Genomic DNA, 19,729 nt, shown 5'->3' with positions numbered 1-19,729 from the left:
TCACATTACACCAATGTTGAACTGGACGAGGGGAGACACAACAAACTGGTGGGTAGGGACTGAAAAAGGGGTGACCACAATCCTGTTGGGAACGCAGCACGCGTTGCGTGCAAGAGCCAGAGGTGCAGAGGGACACTTGCTGGAGGCGACTAGAGTCTCACTGAAGGGATTGGATAGGGCATTAAGAAGGCGCGTCATCACACCGGGTCTGGGTCCCTTTACCCCAATGGCACATAACCAGGACTTCACACCGGGCAAGCAGACCCGCCTTTGTAACAAGTGGGGTCCAATGCAAACACTTAATTTAAAAGATTTCTTTCGGGGGGGAAGCCCACTACTATTTGTGTAATACAAGCAGAAATGTGGCATAGAGGGAACCAGAAAGATACACGTATCTTCAGATTCGGCACTGGATAACACAAAGTGAGGTCAGGAAGGTGGCCACTAGGATCCCGATAGGGCTGGCGTCGACCCAGCACGAAGGTAATGTTTCAAGGGCAATATCAAGATTGTATAGGTTATTGGATAAGGCACACGGGTAGGACACACTCTCATATATGGACAACTGGGCGAGGGACCTGGGGAAGCAGATCTGTACCACATGTGGCGGTCCTGCCCCAAGGCTACAATGTATTAGAAGGAAGTTCTGGGGCACATAAAAGAGATCACAGGGAGGCAGCTACCATCCACACCTAAGGTTATACTTTTAGGAACAGAAGTCGAGGGCGTGTATGCAGCAACTAGCAACAATGCAACCCTCATCACCCACTTGTTGATGGCGGCTAGGATGACCCTTGCTTAGAGTTGGAAACATCCAGATGGCCCTATAATAGCTTGCTGGTGGGTAAAAATCTGAAATGCAATGGCCATGGAGAAAGTAGGGGCCCTGAAAGATGGCAAACAGTGATTTCGGGCAGTAACGGACCCCTTCCTTGAGTTTGTTAAAGAGAAGGAAGCACCATACTATAGACCGACAATACCGAGAGCCCTACAAAACTGAGGGTCAATAAATAAGGAGCAGGGAAACCAGGGCTTGCGTACCATGCTATGCAAAGAAACACAAAGTTACCAACGGACAACAAGTGAATCGGACCGTACCAATCTGGTACCTGTGCCTCCGCTGTAATGGAACAATGATTGTGCCTGAATAAATAAAGTTTGGAAAAAAAGAAAACGCACTTATTTCTTTAATCATTAAACTTCTATCTATTATGTACTGATTAGAATCCTTATTGTTTACCCACTTCGGTTCCATACCTGACTTAGCTGGTGGGGGGCTGAGTTCTTTTAGCTGGGATTTTTATTTTTTTCTGTTTCTCAGATTTCTTTATCAAGACTTAAACAGTAAAGAACTATCATTTAAATAATTTCTCATTGCCAGCTCCTAACTAGAAATGGGCACGATTCATTATATCGTTGTCTGGACGCTCACATTCTTATTTTTCTTCACTGATCCATCCTGTTGCACCTTAGAATTTATATGTTCTAACTATACAGTCCTTTTCCTTTTAAGAATGATCCTTGGAGTTAAATCATGCTCTGCTGGCACAGCTGTTCCCTTTTCACCAGTACCCAGTTTAGTGACTCCAGTATATTCACTCTATACCATGGGTTGTTACGCATTTTAGTTGTTCAAGCCTGGTCCCCACTCGGGCTTGCTGCCGTTTTTCATTCTGTAATTCTGTTATTGAAGTCACCCTTTCCACACCACTCTAATTTGATAGGATCAAGTCTTTCCTCGTCTGAGCACTGATGACCCAATCCTCGTTACTGAATTTTACCCATAGGTAATTTCTGTATATTTCCAAGCGCTCCCCTGGGCCTTAACGTTACCAGGCACTGTGGAGCAACACACATCAAGTTGTTATATTTTTGCCGTGATTTTATTACCTGATACCGTTGTTATGCTTACGTTGGGCCTTGTATGTGCTTGCTTGACCTAGCCACCAACACTATATTGAGTGTTCAAGTACTGAGGTGGCCTAATTGCAAATAGTTTTTGTGACCGGTTTGTGGCCTCTTCGCCGCCGGCCACCACTGACTGCAGCAGACTCCTGTCAGTTAGCTCCAATTCTCTTTGCCTTTCTCAAAGCAGAAGCTTTTCTCCTGACGCACACAGTGTGCCTTTGCAACAATGCATTCTTCTGGGTCCCAAGGCACGCTGTTTGTTTCCAGCAGCACACTTATTATTAAACTTTAAAATTAGTTTCACTTATCCAGTCTTGCTGGGTTATAATACCACCAAAACAAGATTTTGAAGTGATGTGAGCAATAGTTAACGGGAAACGCTGCTCTTTCAGTACTCGCATTGTTATGCCTTGCCTTTATATGGCTGCTGTTTGGCTAACATCAAATTCATGTGTATGCCTTGTAGAAAACCACGAGTCTGATAATTCCGAAAACAGTTTTGCAGGTAAGAAAAAGGGTTCCATAACCTCATATAAATCAATCATTGGAGGTGTCTGAGCAAAAACTTTTCTGAGCTGTAGAAACGTGAAGAAATGCCCCACAAGGTAAATTGAATCTGCTGACAAGCTGCTCAAAAGTCAAGATAGAGCCACCTTTGCAAGTTTGACAGTCGTCCCAATATAGGCTCTTCCCATCGACCCATGAAGTAGAAGCAGTCCATATCTGCGGGGTAGATTTTTCTGCAGAAAATGCAGATTTCTTATGCGCACAGACTTCCAGAATTATCTGCAGATTTTACAAATCGCGTGCATATTTTGGAATGTTTCAACAGTTCCAGCAGATTTCCATATGAAAAATATTTCTGCAGATTTTCACTAAGTTTTCCCTAGATTTGGACTGTCTCTACATGTCAAGCTGTCCTCAAGCATTGGGGGAAGTCTCATTTTCTCAAAGATGGGTATATCTATGCCTCTTGGGCAGTTTATAATGTCCCCGCCTGTATACCCAAGCATCTACAGGCCTTTGCGGTGGACCTTTTGTCAAATTTGGGGTCATCAAATTTCAGTTCTGTAGAGTGAACTGCCTCCTTTTTTTAAAAAATGTTTTTAATTATTATTTGCTTTTATCAATTCAATGATTTTGCAAAGACGAAGAGCAATTGTGTCAGTGTTTCTTTTCTTCTTTTTCCAAGCCTGAAGCAGCTTTAAGATTGAAGTTTTCCATCTTGCACTCTGAGTTTTGGATTCAAGTTTCCAATTCAGTTAGACCTTTGAATGGCCGTTGCCTGGGTACTCATAAGATTTGAGGGAGCAAGCCTCTAGAGCGTTCCTTAATATTTTGGCAGTTGCTAATGCCCAAGTTGTCCTAGATCCGCACATCAATCGATTCCACCAAACTTCTTCTTCGTACAGTGATTTGGGATCAATCAACGGTCTCGGGTACGCTCTTCTCCATTTTATCGTTTTGGGACAATGTAACAGGAGGTGCTTTATTGTTTCAGGTTCATGTTCCGTTTTGCATAGGCGACAGAGATTTGTTTGTGATTGTCCTCTGATGGCCCTTAATTCGTTGGTCAGAAGTAGATTTAAGCGAGATTGCAGGAAGGTAGATCTTAAAGCCTTGTCCGGGAATCTTTTTAGGACTTCATTCGGCGAATGTAGTTTTTTTGGTTGAAGTTCAAGTGAGTGAGGAGTTTGTTCTTTCCTGCTAATGTAAGAGTCTCAATCCAGTCCAGTTGGTCCATTTTGCATTTGATTTTTGTGGGGTTTTGGATTAAATCATCTTCGCAGCATCCACTGTTGGCCAGGACTGCTCGCTGCCCAGCTATTTCAGATTTGATTATGTTGTATAACAGCGGTGAGTCCTGCATTATTATTTTCCTGAAAAGTGCCATTTCCCCTGCTTCGATTGTTGCTTTCAAGGACAGAGTTCCCAATTCTCTTCTGATGATCAAGATGGTGGTGGAACTTGGAAGCTGAAGGACTTTGCGCCAAACATATGCTTCCAGCTTTGGCCAAATTGCGGGCGGGATCGCTGGCATTGCCTCACATCCATAAGTCAAGCTCGGTATGACTTTGCCTTTATAAAATTTTAATGCCGGAAGAAGCGAAAAACGGCCATATTTTCTATCGATTAGTCTGCCTGCGTGGTGAGTTTTCGGGTCTTGTCCCATAGATATTGTTGCATCGAAGTTTCTGATTTTGAGTTGTCCAAAATCACCCCCAAGTATTTGAAGAGTTTTACCACTTCTATGGACGAGTTTTCGATGTGCCATCTGTAAATTTTCGAGTTCTTTCTTGGCAGCTGACCGAGTATCAAGATTTTTGTTTTCTCCTTGTTTATTTCTAAGTTGTTGTTTGCTATGTATTTGGCCAAGTTGTCAAGCTGCCTTTGAAGTCCAATTTCAGTTTGATCGAGGAGAATGATGTCGTCGGCATTTAATAGGCGAGTCACAAGTGTGTCTCCGATTTTCGGAGGAAAAGTTCTTATTGATTTGCCGTTTTCTTTAAGGTCGCCAAGGAAGGAGATGAATAGAACCGGGGCCAGGGGACAGCCCTGTTTCACCCCTCTGAGGGTCGAGATTTCTTCTGAGAGCTTGCCTGCCTGGTCCAACTTGACCCTAATTGATGTCTTGTTATGAAAGACCTTTATTGGGTCAAGAATGTTATTTGGGCACTTCCATTTGTTTAGTTTTGACCATAGTAAAGTTCTATCTATTTGGTCAAAAGCTTGGCTCAGATCTATGAAAGCCATGTATACTTTCCCCGATCTTGACGTAAGTATGGCCTTTATGACACTCAACATCATGATGTTGGCTGTGGTACTCAAATTTTTCATAAACCCTGTTTGGAATGGGTCTCGGTACGGGGCTGTTTTTGCCCAAGTTTGAAAACTTTTTAGGAGGAATGATCCGTAGAGTTTGCCAATTGTGTCCAAGAGCGCAATTGGACGGTAGTTTCTTGGGTCAGTTCTATCTCCTTTTTTGTATATTGGGGCGATCACTGCAGTGCGCCAGGAGTTTGGAATCGATCTTGTGGTGCAGCATTTTTTAAATACCTGCCCAATGAAATTCGCCCACTCCTCTGGATGGTTTTTCAAGTCTATGTTAGTGATTCCATCCGGTCCCGGAGCGCTGGAGGATTTCAGACGCTTGATGGCCAGTACGATGTCTTCTTCATTTGAAAAATCTTCCCAGGTATTAGATCTTGCCTTAGGCTTGGGAACATCTGTGATTTGCCTGGGAAGTTGGAAAATCTTGGCAAAGTGTTGTTTCCAGGCTTCTTCCGGAACGTTGTTTAGACCTTTTGTGATTGCCCCTGCTTCAGTGTTCCTTATTAGTTGCCAAAAGGCACCTGAGTTTTTATCTGCCAGTTTTCTAAGCATTTCTTCTGAGTCCTGCTGGTAGAGAAAGATTCTTCGGAAGCGTAGCCACGATTTGTACTGCTTTTGTTTCTTCAGATAGAGTTGTCTTTGTCCTTCTGAATTTGAAGATACTGCCAATTTCTTTAGCTTCCTCAGGATACAGCGTTTCATTACCAGTTCTTTATCATAAGTGTGTAATGGTTGCTGAGTAGACTTTTGGTTTAGCTTCCTGGGTATCATGAAGGGGATCAGTAAGGGCTGATAATCAGTAGATTTTAGTGACTCACTGTTTTCCAGTAGGCAATGCGTTTTGTAGTTTCTGGACAGTTCCTCGATTCGTTTGGCAGTGAGCCTTAGGCGATTTCCTTGGGTGTTTGGTTCCATTTTTTCTGGCAGTTTCATTTTGTCCTCACCTTCACTTGGCCATGCAATTTTCAAGATATTGTGGTCACTTGCCTCTACCCTTATGAGCTCAAAGGCTGTAATTAGGGTCAACATAGCCTCTGAAACGTATATGTAGTCTATGGTCCCATTCTGGGCTCCTCTTTCCCAGGTCGGGACATAGACCACCTGAGGGAGTGAGTGGTCAATATTACGAAGATTTATAGAGTCCATAAGTAGTTGCCATTTTTTTCCACGAGATTCCACCTGGCTTATTGGACATGATGGAATACTTCTTGATGGTCCGATCGGGCATTTAGCATTTAAGTCTCCACTTAGGATTATTAGTGGGTTGTTTTGGGTGGACATAATGTTGTAAATCTCGCTTTCAATGGTTGCGAGGAAGAGTCTGTGTGAGATGACTTGGGGGTTCCAGTAAGTTGTAATTACAGTTATCATAGAGGAGGTCGTAGAAAGGTTCTTCCTGTCCAATTGTTCCCACTTTGTTAGTAGTGCTAAGTGGGTTTGAGTTGCCGCCAGCTTCTTCTGAATTGAGAGGCCCGAGCCGGATCGGACTGCCACAAGAAGACCGGCTAATGGACGGCCCATGCAACCTTTCTTGGCCAGAGAGACTGCAACTGCGTAGCCGTCAATTGTCGGAGGGGTGACTAGCCATGTTTCTTGGAGGGTAATAATGTCGAATTCTCTGAGGTTTACTGCTCCAGGTTTTGTAAGGTGAGCAAAGCCCCTGGTATTCCAGGATATCATTTTTAGTGTTCGAAGTTGAAGATCTCGTTTTGGCCTTTGCTTTGTGAGGCTCGCTCCGTCTTTGATGGAATCCGCCCTGGCACTAGATGGTATTTGTTGCTATTTCTTTGTTTGACTTGCGGAAGTTTTCGGAAGCCATGCCAGGAGCTGTTTAATCGGTGCAAATGTTGACAGATTGGTTTTGGCTTCTGGAGATTCCCGATTTATTGAAGATTTTTGACTTCTGTTAAACAGTTTTTGTTCGGATTTTTTTTCTGAATAAGACAGAGCTCTTTTCTTGGTAGGCCATCTTCCTTCTTGCCTTTCCCTTGCTCTGTATACATTTCTTTCTGTAGGTTTCCTGCTCGGGGAGAGTCGATTTTTTGTTTTGCATGTTTTGTCCAGTCGTTGGGGTAAATATCTCCTTGGGGACAGAGGCCGGTTTTGCACTTTGAGCTCTGATCTTGATCTCTAGTGAATTTTCTCAGATGGATGAATGTGTTCTTTAGATTCAAAGTTCTCTCTAGACGACCCTCTTTTTATCTCTGTGATAAAGTACCCTTTTCTCAGGAGATCTTCTCCTTCTTTAGACCATCTGCCTTTGGCATCTGCGCTTACATGTAGATACGCCTTCGCTTTTTTGTCTTTGTGGTAAGGCTCTACTAATATCAGGTCGGTGCTCTTTAAATCTTCGAGATTTCTGATATGTTTCAAGATTTTCAAAATTGTGCCCCTATTTAAGGTTGTCTTTTCAAAGTTTTCCGGGATCTGTTCTAGTTTGAGAACTGTCGCAAGAGCGAGCCTTTGTTGTTTTGCTGTTTGTTGATTACGGCTGCTATCTCTAGAGTGGCTTTCTCCTTTCTGTTCAGTGGGTTCTCTTGGTTTTTTGTGCCAATTGAGACCATCTTTCCGACTGTTGTCCGTGTTTTTTGGTGAATTTAGTTCTGCGTGATTTCTTTTTAATGGATTCGTTCTTATGGCATCCGGGCCTCTAGGATATCTTTGGTTTGGACTGAAATCAACCTTCTTTTGCTCACTGTTCGTCCTGCGTTTTTTAGATGTAGGGGATGTTACATAGTTTTTGTTTGTAGGCGATCTTTCCCCGTCGCCTTTTTCAGTGCGAGATGGACTGCCACTTTCAGGGGATGAATGGAGAGTGATGTTCATCGACGCTTCGTCTCGTAGAAAGTCTTCGACTGTGACTGGAGAGTGTGTCTGTGAGACTTCTGAGGGACTTCTGACAAAGTGGCAGACTTGGATTGGCGATTTTGGCAAAGCAGTAGGTACACTTAATTTCAAAGCCAACTTTCTGTTTTCCGCTTGAGGTATCTGTTTTTTTTCTCAGGACCTGGCCAACGAGGTACAGCGACGGAGGGGCTTCCGTCGTGGATTCAAGATTGAAGTTATTTTTTGCTCTTTCAGATTGTTTGGCTGAGTTGATGTGTCTTTTGTTGGAGTTTTTGATGTACAGATCAGAAGTGGTAGGTCAGTTTGCTTCGGAGCTGTCTCTTTCAGACATGATTTGACCGTTCCCTTTTTTTCTCTCCTTTAAATAGGAAATGACGAGGGGATTCAGGTTTTTCTTTTGTTTTCAGGTTTATGGTAGACTTTTTCCCAAAATCAAAACAGATTTTATTTGAAGGTCGTTTGTCGACTGACTGTGTCTGTATACTCATTACTGTTTCTTTTTCAATAATTGGGTCTGTTTGTGATGCACAGTCTCTTGAATCTTTGATTAGAATACAATGTCGTAGAGGAATTGGGATTGCGGGATTGGTTCATTTTGGGTCTCCTAGGATTTTGTCGTATATTACACTGTCGACTTTTTCTTTGGCGGTTATGTAGCCTTCAAAGTAGGTCATTTTGGTGTGAGTCATGGCGATCAGTGTAGTTTGATCCTTTAACGTATCGTTTATAGCTTCAAATAGCTTTCCGAATGGAGCGAGCGCAATTGTCAGTGCTGACATCAGTGTCGTCAGGTCTCGCTTCTCCGGTCGGGTCTCCTTTATCTCTTCCTCTGTTTGACCCGCCCCTGTACTCTTCCTTCTAGGTGGAGTGTGGGACCAACAAGGTTGAATAGAAGGCGGTGATTGAGATTTGGGTTGCGGGAGTTTGTTTATTGGTGAGACTGCTGGTAGGCCCTGTGTTGGTTGCGCTCTGACTGGGGACAGGGCAGGGAGCAGTGGTTGCTTCTCGACGGGAGACCCTTTGGGTCCCTCATTTGTGCTCTTATCTGTTGACTGGGTCTCTTTAGTTCGAGGAGCAGGTGGGGGCAGGGGGCTCCTTTGTGCTGTTTGTCAATGGACTCTCTGAAAGGGGGGGGGGCTGACTCGCTGGAGAATGGTTGACAGATTCAGGTCTCTGACTATCCGGTAGTCCGATTTGATCTTTCCCAGAACTTTCATGAGAGTAAAAAACCTCCTGGATATTTTCTTTGCAGCCAAAGTCTGACATACCCTCTTTAGGTGTATAGGGGAACTTGGATGCTTTTGGACCTCCTGCCAAGTCTAGCATTGCGTCCAGCATTTCTGCATCTCAGTTCAAGGAGGACGTCATATTTCCGTTTTCCTTGGCTGGCAAAGTATGCTTTTAACGAGTTGCAGATTGCTGCGTTAGTCAAAAGTTTGTCCGAAGAGTTCTTATTTTTTTGATGTGGCAAATTGCCCAGTGTTCCTTTCTTTTTCTTCTGATTTTTTTGAATTTTTTGTTTTTGTTTTGACAAGTGTAAGTTTTTTGCAGTTTTTTTTGAGAAGTTGAAAATAGACAGCTGATCTGAGGGAGAGGTTGCACTGACTTCTCGTTTGGTAAGGTTTCGGCATGTCATACTGAACGTCTTTGTTTGATCTCTCCTCTGCTGCCAGCTGATCTTTGGCTCCACCCCCTTGAGGAAGTGGAGCCTCGCTTTCATCCGCGTGAACTTCAGCGCGGACTTCCTTGTGCTCTGATGACGTTTTTGCCATCAGGCTTTCCTCCGGCTCGTTCTCCCGTGAGTTAGCAGCGTACGCGACAGGCGTCAGCGGCTCTTCAGCTCCGCGACCAGGGAGCCCCTGGTTGGGGCTCGGTGTGCTGTTTCGAGCGAGTCCCGGCGCCAGAGACTTCAAGCCCCCAGTGAGTTCAGGGCCATTTGGCAATGCGGTTTGTTGCTAGTCCTCATGGGCTATGGCCGGCGATGGGGGACGGGGAACCGCATGCTGTTCTCTCGCTATGCACCCTTCGGTCCGCTGCACTGGGAACTTGGATGCATGCGGTTTTCCCTGCTCCGTCGCCGATTTTCTCTTTTTGGCCCCGCTAGCCTCCTTGACGGCGGTGACTCCAAGTTGCCAAGCTCCTTCGCTGGGAGCGTCTTTTCCGGGCGGGACGTTTGAACTATGCCTTTGTACAAATGCATATCTTTCTTGCAAGTCATCTTTGCCGGATGTAAAGTCTAAATGTTTCGGAGAGCTGACGTTCGAAAGTCCCAGTTTTTGTGAATGCTTTGATCTTAACGAGGGACGCACCGGCGGGTGGGGGAGGTCAGAACAGAGGGATACAAGCCTTGAGTTTTGGCTTGAGCTTCTCATCCACCAAGCATCATCGTCTTCTCCTCCTGATGTTGGTGAGGCGGACGTTTCCCCTCGCCTTTCTTCAATGTTGGTGTTGCTTTAGGGGTGCCTGCCCCGCCTGCCCACGGACTGCCACAGACTGCAACGCGGCAGCCAACTCTGCGGCCGCTACGCAGTTTGAAGGGGTTTTTAAGTCCAACCCACAAGAAGCAGGAAACAGTAGAGAGACTGTAGAGTAGAGTAGAGTAGAGTAGAGTAGAGTAGAGTAGACTGCCACAGACTGCAACTCGGCACTTTCTTTCTGTGGAATATCGGTTGCTAAAGAGAATTGCCCATACATGAAAAGGACGGTGGAATGTTTGTCTGTGCTGCACTTTTATAGCACTGTAGTTGAGAGAGTGAGGCCACTCGTATCCCGGTTCGGTCACCGAGAATGCTATCCCTTCCATACATTGGAGGTCATACAAGAATTGATACGCCTAAGCTTGTTTGGATTGAGGGAGATCATAAGTAACAAGCACAAGTATAGTAATTGAAATCAGAGGATCATTCTGAGGATGCTTATCCTTACTTTAATAGAAATGGCTATATTCACCTAGCTTTTGATCTGCACCGGCAGCTCCAAGCAGACCCTTTCACAGTTTGTTTAACCTATTACAGCTGGGTCCATATATGGTGGTCACGCCTATGTACCTACCAGAGGCTGTTTGTGCATCAGTGTATTCCGGGTCCTTCCATAACATGAAGTGTGCCTTAGAAGCATTTATTTTGTACCCAGGTACTGTGCTGTATGCACTGGGACATGTTTAAAATCGACCGTAAGGGTCTGAGGAGTATAAATCTATGTATACAGTTTAAATTTGAATGTGTCTACCTTTCCTGTGGAGAAGGGTTTAATCTCCCTTTCCCACCGGAATCTCTGAGCCAATGTATGTGCATATGGCTCCGTGTTAATAGCAAAGTGCAGAAGTAACAAAGAACATCACGGTTTACTACCAATGCTGACAATGAAAGCCCTGCACACACCATGCCCAGCCCAAACCAAGAGCACAGATTGTAATAACTGGCTTGAATCCTGCACAGACCATGCCTTGGTACGATCGCCGAAAAGAACCTGTATACTTAGGATAGCCGAAGGATCTCCCTGGCGGTAATGGCAATGAATAATAACTTGGCATTACGACCCGAATCTACACCCTGAAGAGGTGAAGTGAGTACGGCTTAATTGGCGAGTGAACAAGTGCATCAGTCCCGTGTCTTTAAAACAAAAGAGATCCTGATTTAGTGGGGTTTTAAAAAGTAAAAAGATGCTGCCACTTTAAATTCAGAAATTGCTACTTTGTTTTTGGCCTTGTTGCCAGCACTTATTCGAGGCCTGCTGCTTTCTCAAGGCATTTGGCATTTTAAACATTGTATAGTCAGTCTGAAATGCTGGTACTATATTAAAGCATGTATCCTGCTTTAAAATTCCAAATGCCTTGAGAAATCAAACAATTGGCCTGGCAATAAAACGCAGCATCGCCAATTAAAACATATTTAACAATAAACGCCATTGTGTGGAACGTTTACTTTTTTCCGCTTTCAGCCACCATGCTAAGGAAATAACAGTAAATACAGGCTCATTAGCAAGAAGGAAAATGGGAGTCTTTTCCAAAATAAATGAAGGGGAACCTAACCAGTTTCCGGGGTTCGCGATAAGGCCAGGGGGCTGTGGATGCCTGAGAATTACACCTAGCCCACAGGTTCTCTAAATTAGTGTTAGAGGATGGTAAGCCAGTGCTGAGCTGCTCTTTTGGGTGGTTTCACGTGTTTAAGATTCAGTTTGGATAGACTGTTCTATGTTTCCGCTGTATATGTCTTTTCAACAGACCGCTTGATGGCTCCACTTCATTCTGCCTTTCTTTGTTTTTCTGGCATTGCGGTATGGGGCCGTTTGAGTTTTTGTTTTGGGAAGGCTTAATGGCAGCTTAATTATGCAAAGCAGAAGGTTAGGTCTGCGGTCCCTTGTTTGGCAAGGCATCTCAGCGCCTCTGTCATTTGAAGGGTGGCTTGAAAGCTCATTTGGTGGCTGGTTCATAGATAACAAAAAACTGCTTTGATGTGCTTTTTGCCGATTACCAGCTGTTGCCAAAAGTAGTGCTTCTCGACTTAGTTCGCTTGAGCCCCCCTCCAAAGAATCAGAGAGCTGATCTCTGTTCTGGTTTTTACACCCTGGAGGCTGAAGGTAACTGAATCATCTCTGGGCACTGGGCACGCTGTCTTCCTCGGAGTACTTGGGTGTCTTGCTCTCTTTTACTCCGTTGCAGGCCGGGCTGATGACCCATCTGTTCTCCTTGGACGGTAAAGGAAGGTTCTCTTTCCCTCCTATGATCCTCTGCCTATACAACTATAAGGGGATTTTGAACCGTCAGTGGCTTCAACAGGTCCATTTATGCACTAAACCTAGCAAGAAATTGGTGGCTTCCACGTCCCCCTGCTAGAATCCATTAAGGACATCTCCCTAGTAGAGCTCTGTCCCTTATAAGTCTCAAAGTGCCTTAATCTTAGTAGTTGCTGTGGAGCACAACCCCCTCATGCTGCGAGTTTCTAAGATGGTGGAAGGTATCTCTCATGAGCTCCGTACTGCCTTAGCCCCACCCATCTCTTTGCCTGCTAAGATCATCAGGGAATGAAAACGCTCCAAGGGTCTGTTTTCAGTTGACTACAACCTTTGGGAGTTCCCCACTGCCCTTCTCATGCAGTCGAAGTGTGAAACTGTCTCTTCAGATACAGTGGCCTTCCTGGTTTGGGTTAAAGCCTGCAGGTATAAATCCTGATAGAGGAGCCCCATTACCAGCGTTTCTCTTTTTCTTTCCCCACAGCACTAATTAGTGAATGCCAATTTCAATTACTTTATTCCTCTAAAAATCAATATGGCTATCTTGGCTTCTAATCATAGAACAATGTTTTCCTTTCTAAACATGTTGCTTTATCTTTATTTGTACCCAGCATCCACTTCGTTGGTTGCTAGTGCTCTGCCATCAGTTATGACTCAACATTTTAAATACCTTTCATTTTTTGCTTTCCATGACCGTTAAACGTTTGTACTGATGAGACCAGAGTTGGTTGTATCCTCCATGGGTTAAGAAGACACTGGACCCAAGCCTCTTTATGGTACGCTTACTGTCCGTTCCAGAGTACAAGGTGTCATTAAGTACATGCCTGGACAGATGAGGCCACATCCCACCAGCCAGCATACAGATGTAATTGACCTTTAAAGAACACTCACCACAGTCGGGCCATCGCACACCAGTTGCAGTGTGTTGCATTCCCAAACCAAGACTACAACAAGGTGCTTATAGGCCTTTGTATAATATTCGATTATCTTTCTAGTGACGTTAATGAAATATAGCATTATTGGACTGCTACAGTTTTCACAAGCATGTTTGAGGCTGCTTGGAATTTTATATTTGGAAGGTTGCCATTTCATCTCTCAGCTGTTGGTGTGTCTTTAGACTGTACTCAGCACAAGTATACATGTTTCCATTAGATGGCAGTGATTAATTTTGGTGAAACCTAAGCTGAAAGCCCACTTTTGTGCAAGCACTGACAACTAACCCATAGCCACAGAGCATGTGGAGAAGCTGTGTTTTTTGGTAGAGCACACTTTCCCACAGAAACCACCTTCACTTTGTATATATTTGAAAAACTGTAAATTCACTGATCCCATTTATGCTAAGTTCAGGTTTGATGGAAGTTTTTGTTGTTGGGCTAATTTCAGCTGGATCTACTTATTTAGCAAATCTTTATTTGTGCTAAAGCATTGGTAAATATAATCTCCTCTCAACGCCTAATTTACGTCATTCAGGACCATGTCGGTCAAGCTTTCTTAGTGGATTGAAACGGTTTGCTACTATAAGTATATAACTGTTAAGGACTCGTTTCATTTGTGGGGTTTTTCTGCCTAACATGGTGGATCCCATAAAACATTTCATGACTTCTATAGGTTTTTACTTACTTTTTGTGGTCAGGGGACTTCAGTAGAATTCCTTTGCCACTGAAAACCCTTTTCTGATGTGCTCTCTTTTAATCATATCAGCGATTAGCCTGATTGCTTTCTAAGCACCTAATTTTGGTCCCAAATGCACATACCCCTGGCCATTTTGGTTTGTGGTCTTTCTTGAAGGGCATTGCCAAAATTGACATTTTAGCTGTTGTAAGCTCACCCTGACCCCTCAAAGGCATCCTTGTTAGGGTTTAAAACTGTGTGAGCTGGCTGAGGTTGCCTCATCGTTTCCGCTCAATATTCTGTTTGGGTGTGCCTGTGTGCTTGACAGTGTTTCTGGTCAGCCCTGATGGGCTGGCCTCCAAACATTTGCGTGCTGCACTGTTGGGAATTGGATGTCATTAAAGCTCCTGCCCTGGGTGAATGTGCTTATTTAGGCATGACCCTTTACGTTGCCCAGATCATTGCAGAACTCTCCTAAAGACTGCTAACGACATGGGTTGCTGCTAAGGATCCTATGGCTCCAGTCTTTAGTCCTCCGCGTCACTCTGCTGGTGGAATCCCTACCTCTGCTCTTCCTTTGCTTCTCATAGCTTGAATTGCTGGACAGCACTTCACATGCAGCTCCTGATGCTCTTGGTGAAACTGCTTCTTATCTGTTGTGCCTAAAAGTGCCCTCTGCTGTGCTTACCTAGAGCATGAGTGACTGCCTGGTACTCAGTCTCTGCTCCTCAAGGTATGTCTTGTGTCTCCCACAGCCATTGTCTTTGTTGTGGAACCGTCCCCTGCTTCCTGGCCTAACTATTGGTTCTCCTCTGAGCTGCTCTGACATACTTACTGGGTCCTTTTTGATTATAGCTTATTTCTAACATGTTGCTGTGTCCTCTGCCACATGGGTCTTCTTTACAAATCATCTTCGTAGTTGGGAGATGGTGGTGCCTGTGGCCTTCACTAACGAATTACTGAGCTTTCTATAAACACTTAATTACCTAATTGGTGATTGTTTTAGTCTGCCTTTCTGCGTTCCCCGTTTTTCCTCCCACCTTTCCAGACCTCCAAAGTGTAGAGTGCTTCACTGCCAGTGGCTGGCTTTCTGACTAGGTTTTGTAGGCAGTGGAATCTTTAAAACCCATCGCTGTTTTATATTGATAATTTGGTGTTTGTGCATTTTACCTTGTACTAATTTGACAGTGTTTCAACCTCACACAACACTTTATTGTACTTAATATTGTAAATATATTTACAGTATATTATGTGTGCGTGAGAGTGCTTGCATATGTGTTTGCCTCTAATCGTACATTGCTACCAGCCCATCCCTTCCTAAGAGCAAGGCCAGGCTGCTTTGCATTCTTAAAGACCCTCTGCATTGTCCACAAGGCTTTCTGGGGCCAGAGCCCGCACTACATCCAACACTCTTTTCCAAAATACCTTCCTTCTCGAGCCCTTCGCTCAGCTACCTCCAACGCTGTAAGGGTCAGACACATCTCCATGCAGAGAGAGGGGGGTATATCGCTCTCCTCCGCAGTTGCCTCCATCTGGAATCGCCTCCCTGCCCCTATCAAACTCGAGCCGGTCCACCTTACGTTCCGGCAGCAGCTCAAGGCTTGCCTCTTCTTTTCTTTCTCTCTCTCCCTTCCCTGCTGACCTACCCGTCTGCTGTGCCGACTGGTTGCTTGGCTATCCTCAGAGTTTCACTGGGTTCCAGGCTCCTCCATGATCAGTCACCCCTGCACTGCCTCCGGGCCTACTGTGCACTTAGGGGCTGTAACTGTAACCTCTACAGTCCCTTGCCTCCTTACACTTACCCAGAGCCGTGCTGCCTGTACTTACTCAGAGCAATGCTTCCCTGTTGCCCCTTCCCTCTCTCTGGCACTCCCCCTGCAACCCCCCGCAACCACCTCCCTCCCCTTGCTCTTCTCATTGTCGCACAATCTGAATGACACAAGGCCCTTTTACAAGGCATAAATTAGCTTTCAAAAATTGATTAGCAGAGTTTGCTAATTACATTTTTCTTGATTAGCAAACAAACCCATTTGATTAGCAATTTTGTACTAATGTTTTTAATGCCACCAGAAGATACTTGTACCCAAGATATAAAATGAGCAACAATACAGCAGTTTTATGTACCGCTTAAGTAAGACATTAGTGAGAAGTCGGGCCTTGCAAAGTCTTTAAAATTCTACTAGACCTTCAAGTTGAGTAACATAGTTTACCCACTCCACTGAAGAGACATGCACTAGAGCCATGGCAATGGATGACAACACATTTTAATGCACTTTCTGTAAAATTGTGCATGTCACCACAAACCCACTTTAATTTGGCACACTGCTGCCACCCTGAGGCCAGCCATGCACAGTGAAACTTTTATTTGACATTTACTGCAAAGTCAAGTTTTAAATAAAAGTTTCCAACATCCCCTGCAAATGGTACTGGCCCGTCTTAAAATCAACTTGACTATTCAAGTGGGAGAAAATACTTTGAGAGCCCTGGATGAGTGTCTGTAAAAAGGTTAGTTGCATGAATGCACACAAATAAATAGATATGATAAAAAGGCTCTGAAAACAGTTTGGCCAGCTCGCTCTACTGCAGGTGCAAATATATAATGCAATCATAATCATAGAGCAAAATGAGCTCTGGAGGCCAACTACAGTGTACAGTTTTGCAGTAGGTCTGTAGATGTACAGACTGGATAAAACTATTGATCACTATTTTAAGTAAATATCAAGTTAGCTTTGCGTATTCATTATTTATAAGACTAAGCAGAATGGATGGCATAGCAGGCAGAGAACTGGGTAAACTATGCAGAATATTGAAGTTTGCAGCCATCTCACTTTCAGAGTAGCGGGTATAAAGCAACATGGTAAAATAGAATGTCAAGGAGTATGGGATCAGCTCATGGGTTGAGCACCAGTTGCAAGCTGTATGTAACCTGCAGGCCACAGGACTAGGTTTGTCATCAAAGTATTTGGCCGCATGGTCACTTACATTTTCAAAAGTGTCCACTAGTCAATATGGGGCATCTTCCACAACAAAATGAAATCTATTTGACATTGAGATTTAGATACACTTCACTGTAAAACATGGAGACAATGTAGTGTAGTAATACTGAAATTATGCATTATGTAACCTATTACGTTTTTAGAAAAGGAATTGAAAGCCTTTAAAAAAAGATAAAAATAACGTACACATACTGGTCTTTGGCAGACAGGATACAGTTAGCGTAATAAAATTATTATCCCGATTTATTTCTGGTTTGCAATTATTTGAAAAAGAAAATTAAAATGTGCTTTGCACTCCCACACAGACCTTTTGGCACATGAGTGAATGAGATGATTACTGCTGCACTCTCTCTCTCCTTCACATTTGCAGTGGACAGAGAAAAGAGGGTGAAGAGAGCTTTGAAGGTAAGAGAGGAATGCAGGGTGAGCTGTGCTTTCATTGAACAGGGTAATTTTAAATAGCTAGCTTTGCCACACAAGTGGCAATTTAAATAGCAAACCTACTGTGTTATTGCCCTAGACAGGAAATGGTGTGGCGCGCCTGTCGGGCTTATACAAAACAGATCATTGGTAGAGTGGCAAGACAGAAATGGGGCAAGTACCCATTTAGTTATTGATGGTGTTATTAAAAATTGGAATAGAGTCGGAGTTAACAATTGTCTAAATGTCACTATTGGGAAATGTCTAATAAATTGCACAAATTATATTATATTATGTTTACTGATGGGTACTAGCCAAGCATAAAAGTTCACGCTCCGCCTCACTCCTCCATATTTACTCTCCAAGAGTCAATTATCACTAGCTAATGTCTAGTGACAAGTGCACATTTTGAGCCTTGCTTACTAGGCTTATGTAGATGAGTGAAATCTTTGTTAGTCAAGTGTGTTTAAACGGGCCTCAAAATTTTCACTCGCCATAAGCTAGTGGTAATTGACATTTACTAAGTAAGAAATGGTGTGCTGCATGTATGTGGAGAAAATATAGGACAAGCGATTTCTTAAAAAAAAGAAAAAAAAGGAAAACATTTCAGAACCAGATCTGTAACCAACTGTTAAAGAAAACACTAGTTCTTGTGCTGAAGTAGTGCAAAATTGTTTCTGCATTTCATGGTTAAGAGGATGCTCTGTTTAGTCGTTTGCACTGACATTTACATTGTAATACCAGGAGAAGAAGTACATTGGGGAAAAACTAGTGTAAAACAGAAACGACTAAAAAACGCAGAGTGTGTGTGTGAGATATTCTTTTTGTTGATAATGAAAAGAGACTAGACTTATTTTGTACACCTACCTATGGTTTATGGAACACATTTTACCCCATGTGATTTCCTGTTTGTTTAAAAGCTGGAATGCTCCATCACCCATTACATTCTCAAGTATTCTTTCAGATAGTTTGTGAAATCTTACATTCTCCTTTTGATTTCTTCACAGAAGACTACCTTGAAAACCACAGGATTATTTTGTTTCTCGACCTCTGCGGAAATGAGTGGCTCCAAACCCGATATCCTTTGGGCTCCTCATCACGTGGATAGATTTGTTGTCTGTGATTCTGAGCTGAGCCTATATCATATTGAGTCCGCTGTCAATTCCAGTTCAGAACTAAAAGCAGGATCCCTGAGACTTTCTGAAGAAACAACAGCTACTTTATTGGCAATAAATTCCGACACCCCTTACATGAAATGTGTTGCATGGTACCCAAAGTATGATCCGGAGTGCCTCTTGGCAGTTGGACAAGCCAATGGCCGAGTTGTTCTTACTAGTCTTGGCCAAGATCACAACTCTAAATGCAAAGACTTGATTGGAAAAGAGTTTGTTCCAAAACATGCACGACAGTGTAATACCCTAGCATGGAATCCACTGGACAGCAATTGGCTTGCAGCAGGCCTTGATAAGCACAGGGCTGACTTTTCAGTGTTGATCTGGGATATCAGCAGCAAATATGTACCAGATGTTGCAGTTCCTTTGGAGAAAGTCAGACTTGCAGCTGGTGAAATTGAAGCTGGGTTGGTTGTTACAAAGCCCCTGTATGAACTAGGCCAGAATGATGCATGTCTCTCGCTTTGTTGGCTACCACGGGACCAAAAGCTACTTTTAGCAGGTATGCATCGCAATCTGGCTATATTTGACCTAAGGAATACAAGCCAAAAGATGTTTGTAAATACAAAAGCCGTTCAGGGAGTGACGGTGGACCCACACTTCCATGATCGTGTTGCTTCTTTCTTTGAAGGCCAGGTTGCCATATGGGATCTTCGAAAATTTGAAAAACCTGTATTGACCCTCACAGAGCAGCCTAAACCATTAACAAAAGTAGCGTGGTGTCCAACTAGAACTGGGCTGCTAGCTACCTTAACCAGGGACAGTAACATTATTCGACTATATGATATGCAGCACACCCCTACACCCATTGGAGATGAAACAGAACCTACTATAATTGAAAGAAGTGTCCAGCCTTGTGAAAACTACATTGCTTCCTTTGCCTGGCATCCAACCAGCCAGAACAGAATGGTAGTAGTCACACCTACCAGGTCCATGTCGGACTTCACTGTCTTTGAAAGGATTTCATTGGCCTGGAGTCCCACTACCTCCTTAATGTGGGCCTGTGGCAGGCACTTGTATGAGTGCACAGAAGAAGGGAAGGCCAGCTCTTTGGAAAAAGACATTGCCACTAAGATGCGGGTGCGTGCGCTGTCCAGGTATGGCCTTGACACAGAACAGGTCTGGAGAAATCATCTTCTAGCTGGCAATGAAGACCCTCAGCTGAAGTCGCTCTGGTACACTCTTCATTATATCCTTTTGAACCTGATATTG

General features: G+C 43.8%; 1 protein-coding gene across 2 annotated transcripts in view; it reads left to right on the top strand.

The window, feature by feature from the left end:
- Positions 1–19,729, top strand: part of MIOS (meiosis regulator for oocyte development) — a 771,408-nt gene that overhangs the window by 122,526 nt on the left and 629,153 nt on the right. For both annotated transcript variants that reach the window (XM_069648526.1, XM_069648527.1), the window contains exon 2: positions 18,353–19,706. In XM_069648526.1, the coding sequence (XP_069504627.1) occupies positions 18,404–19,706 (1,303 nt within the window). In that variant the 5' untranslated portion in view covers positions 18,353–18,403. The remainder of the gene's footprint in view (positions 1–18,352; positions 19,707–19,729) is intronic.

The sequence above is a fragment of the Ambystoma mexicanum genome, chromosome 2q (assembly GCF_040938575.1).
Source record: "Ambystoma mexicanum isolate Mex_15411 chromosome 2q, UKY_AmexF1_1, whole genome shotgun sequence".
Taxonomy (NCBI): Eukaryota; Metazoa; Chordata; class Amphibia; order Caudata; family Ambystomatidae; genus Ambystoma; species Ambystoma mexicanum.
Note: the sequence above shows the minus strand (reverse complement) of the source record. Positions and strands in the feature narration are given on the sequence as shown.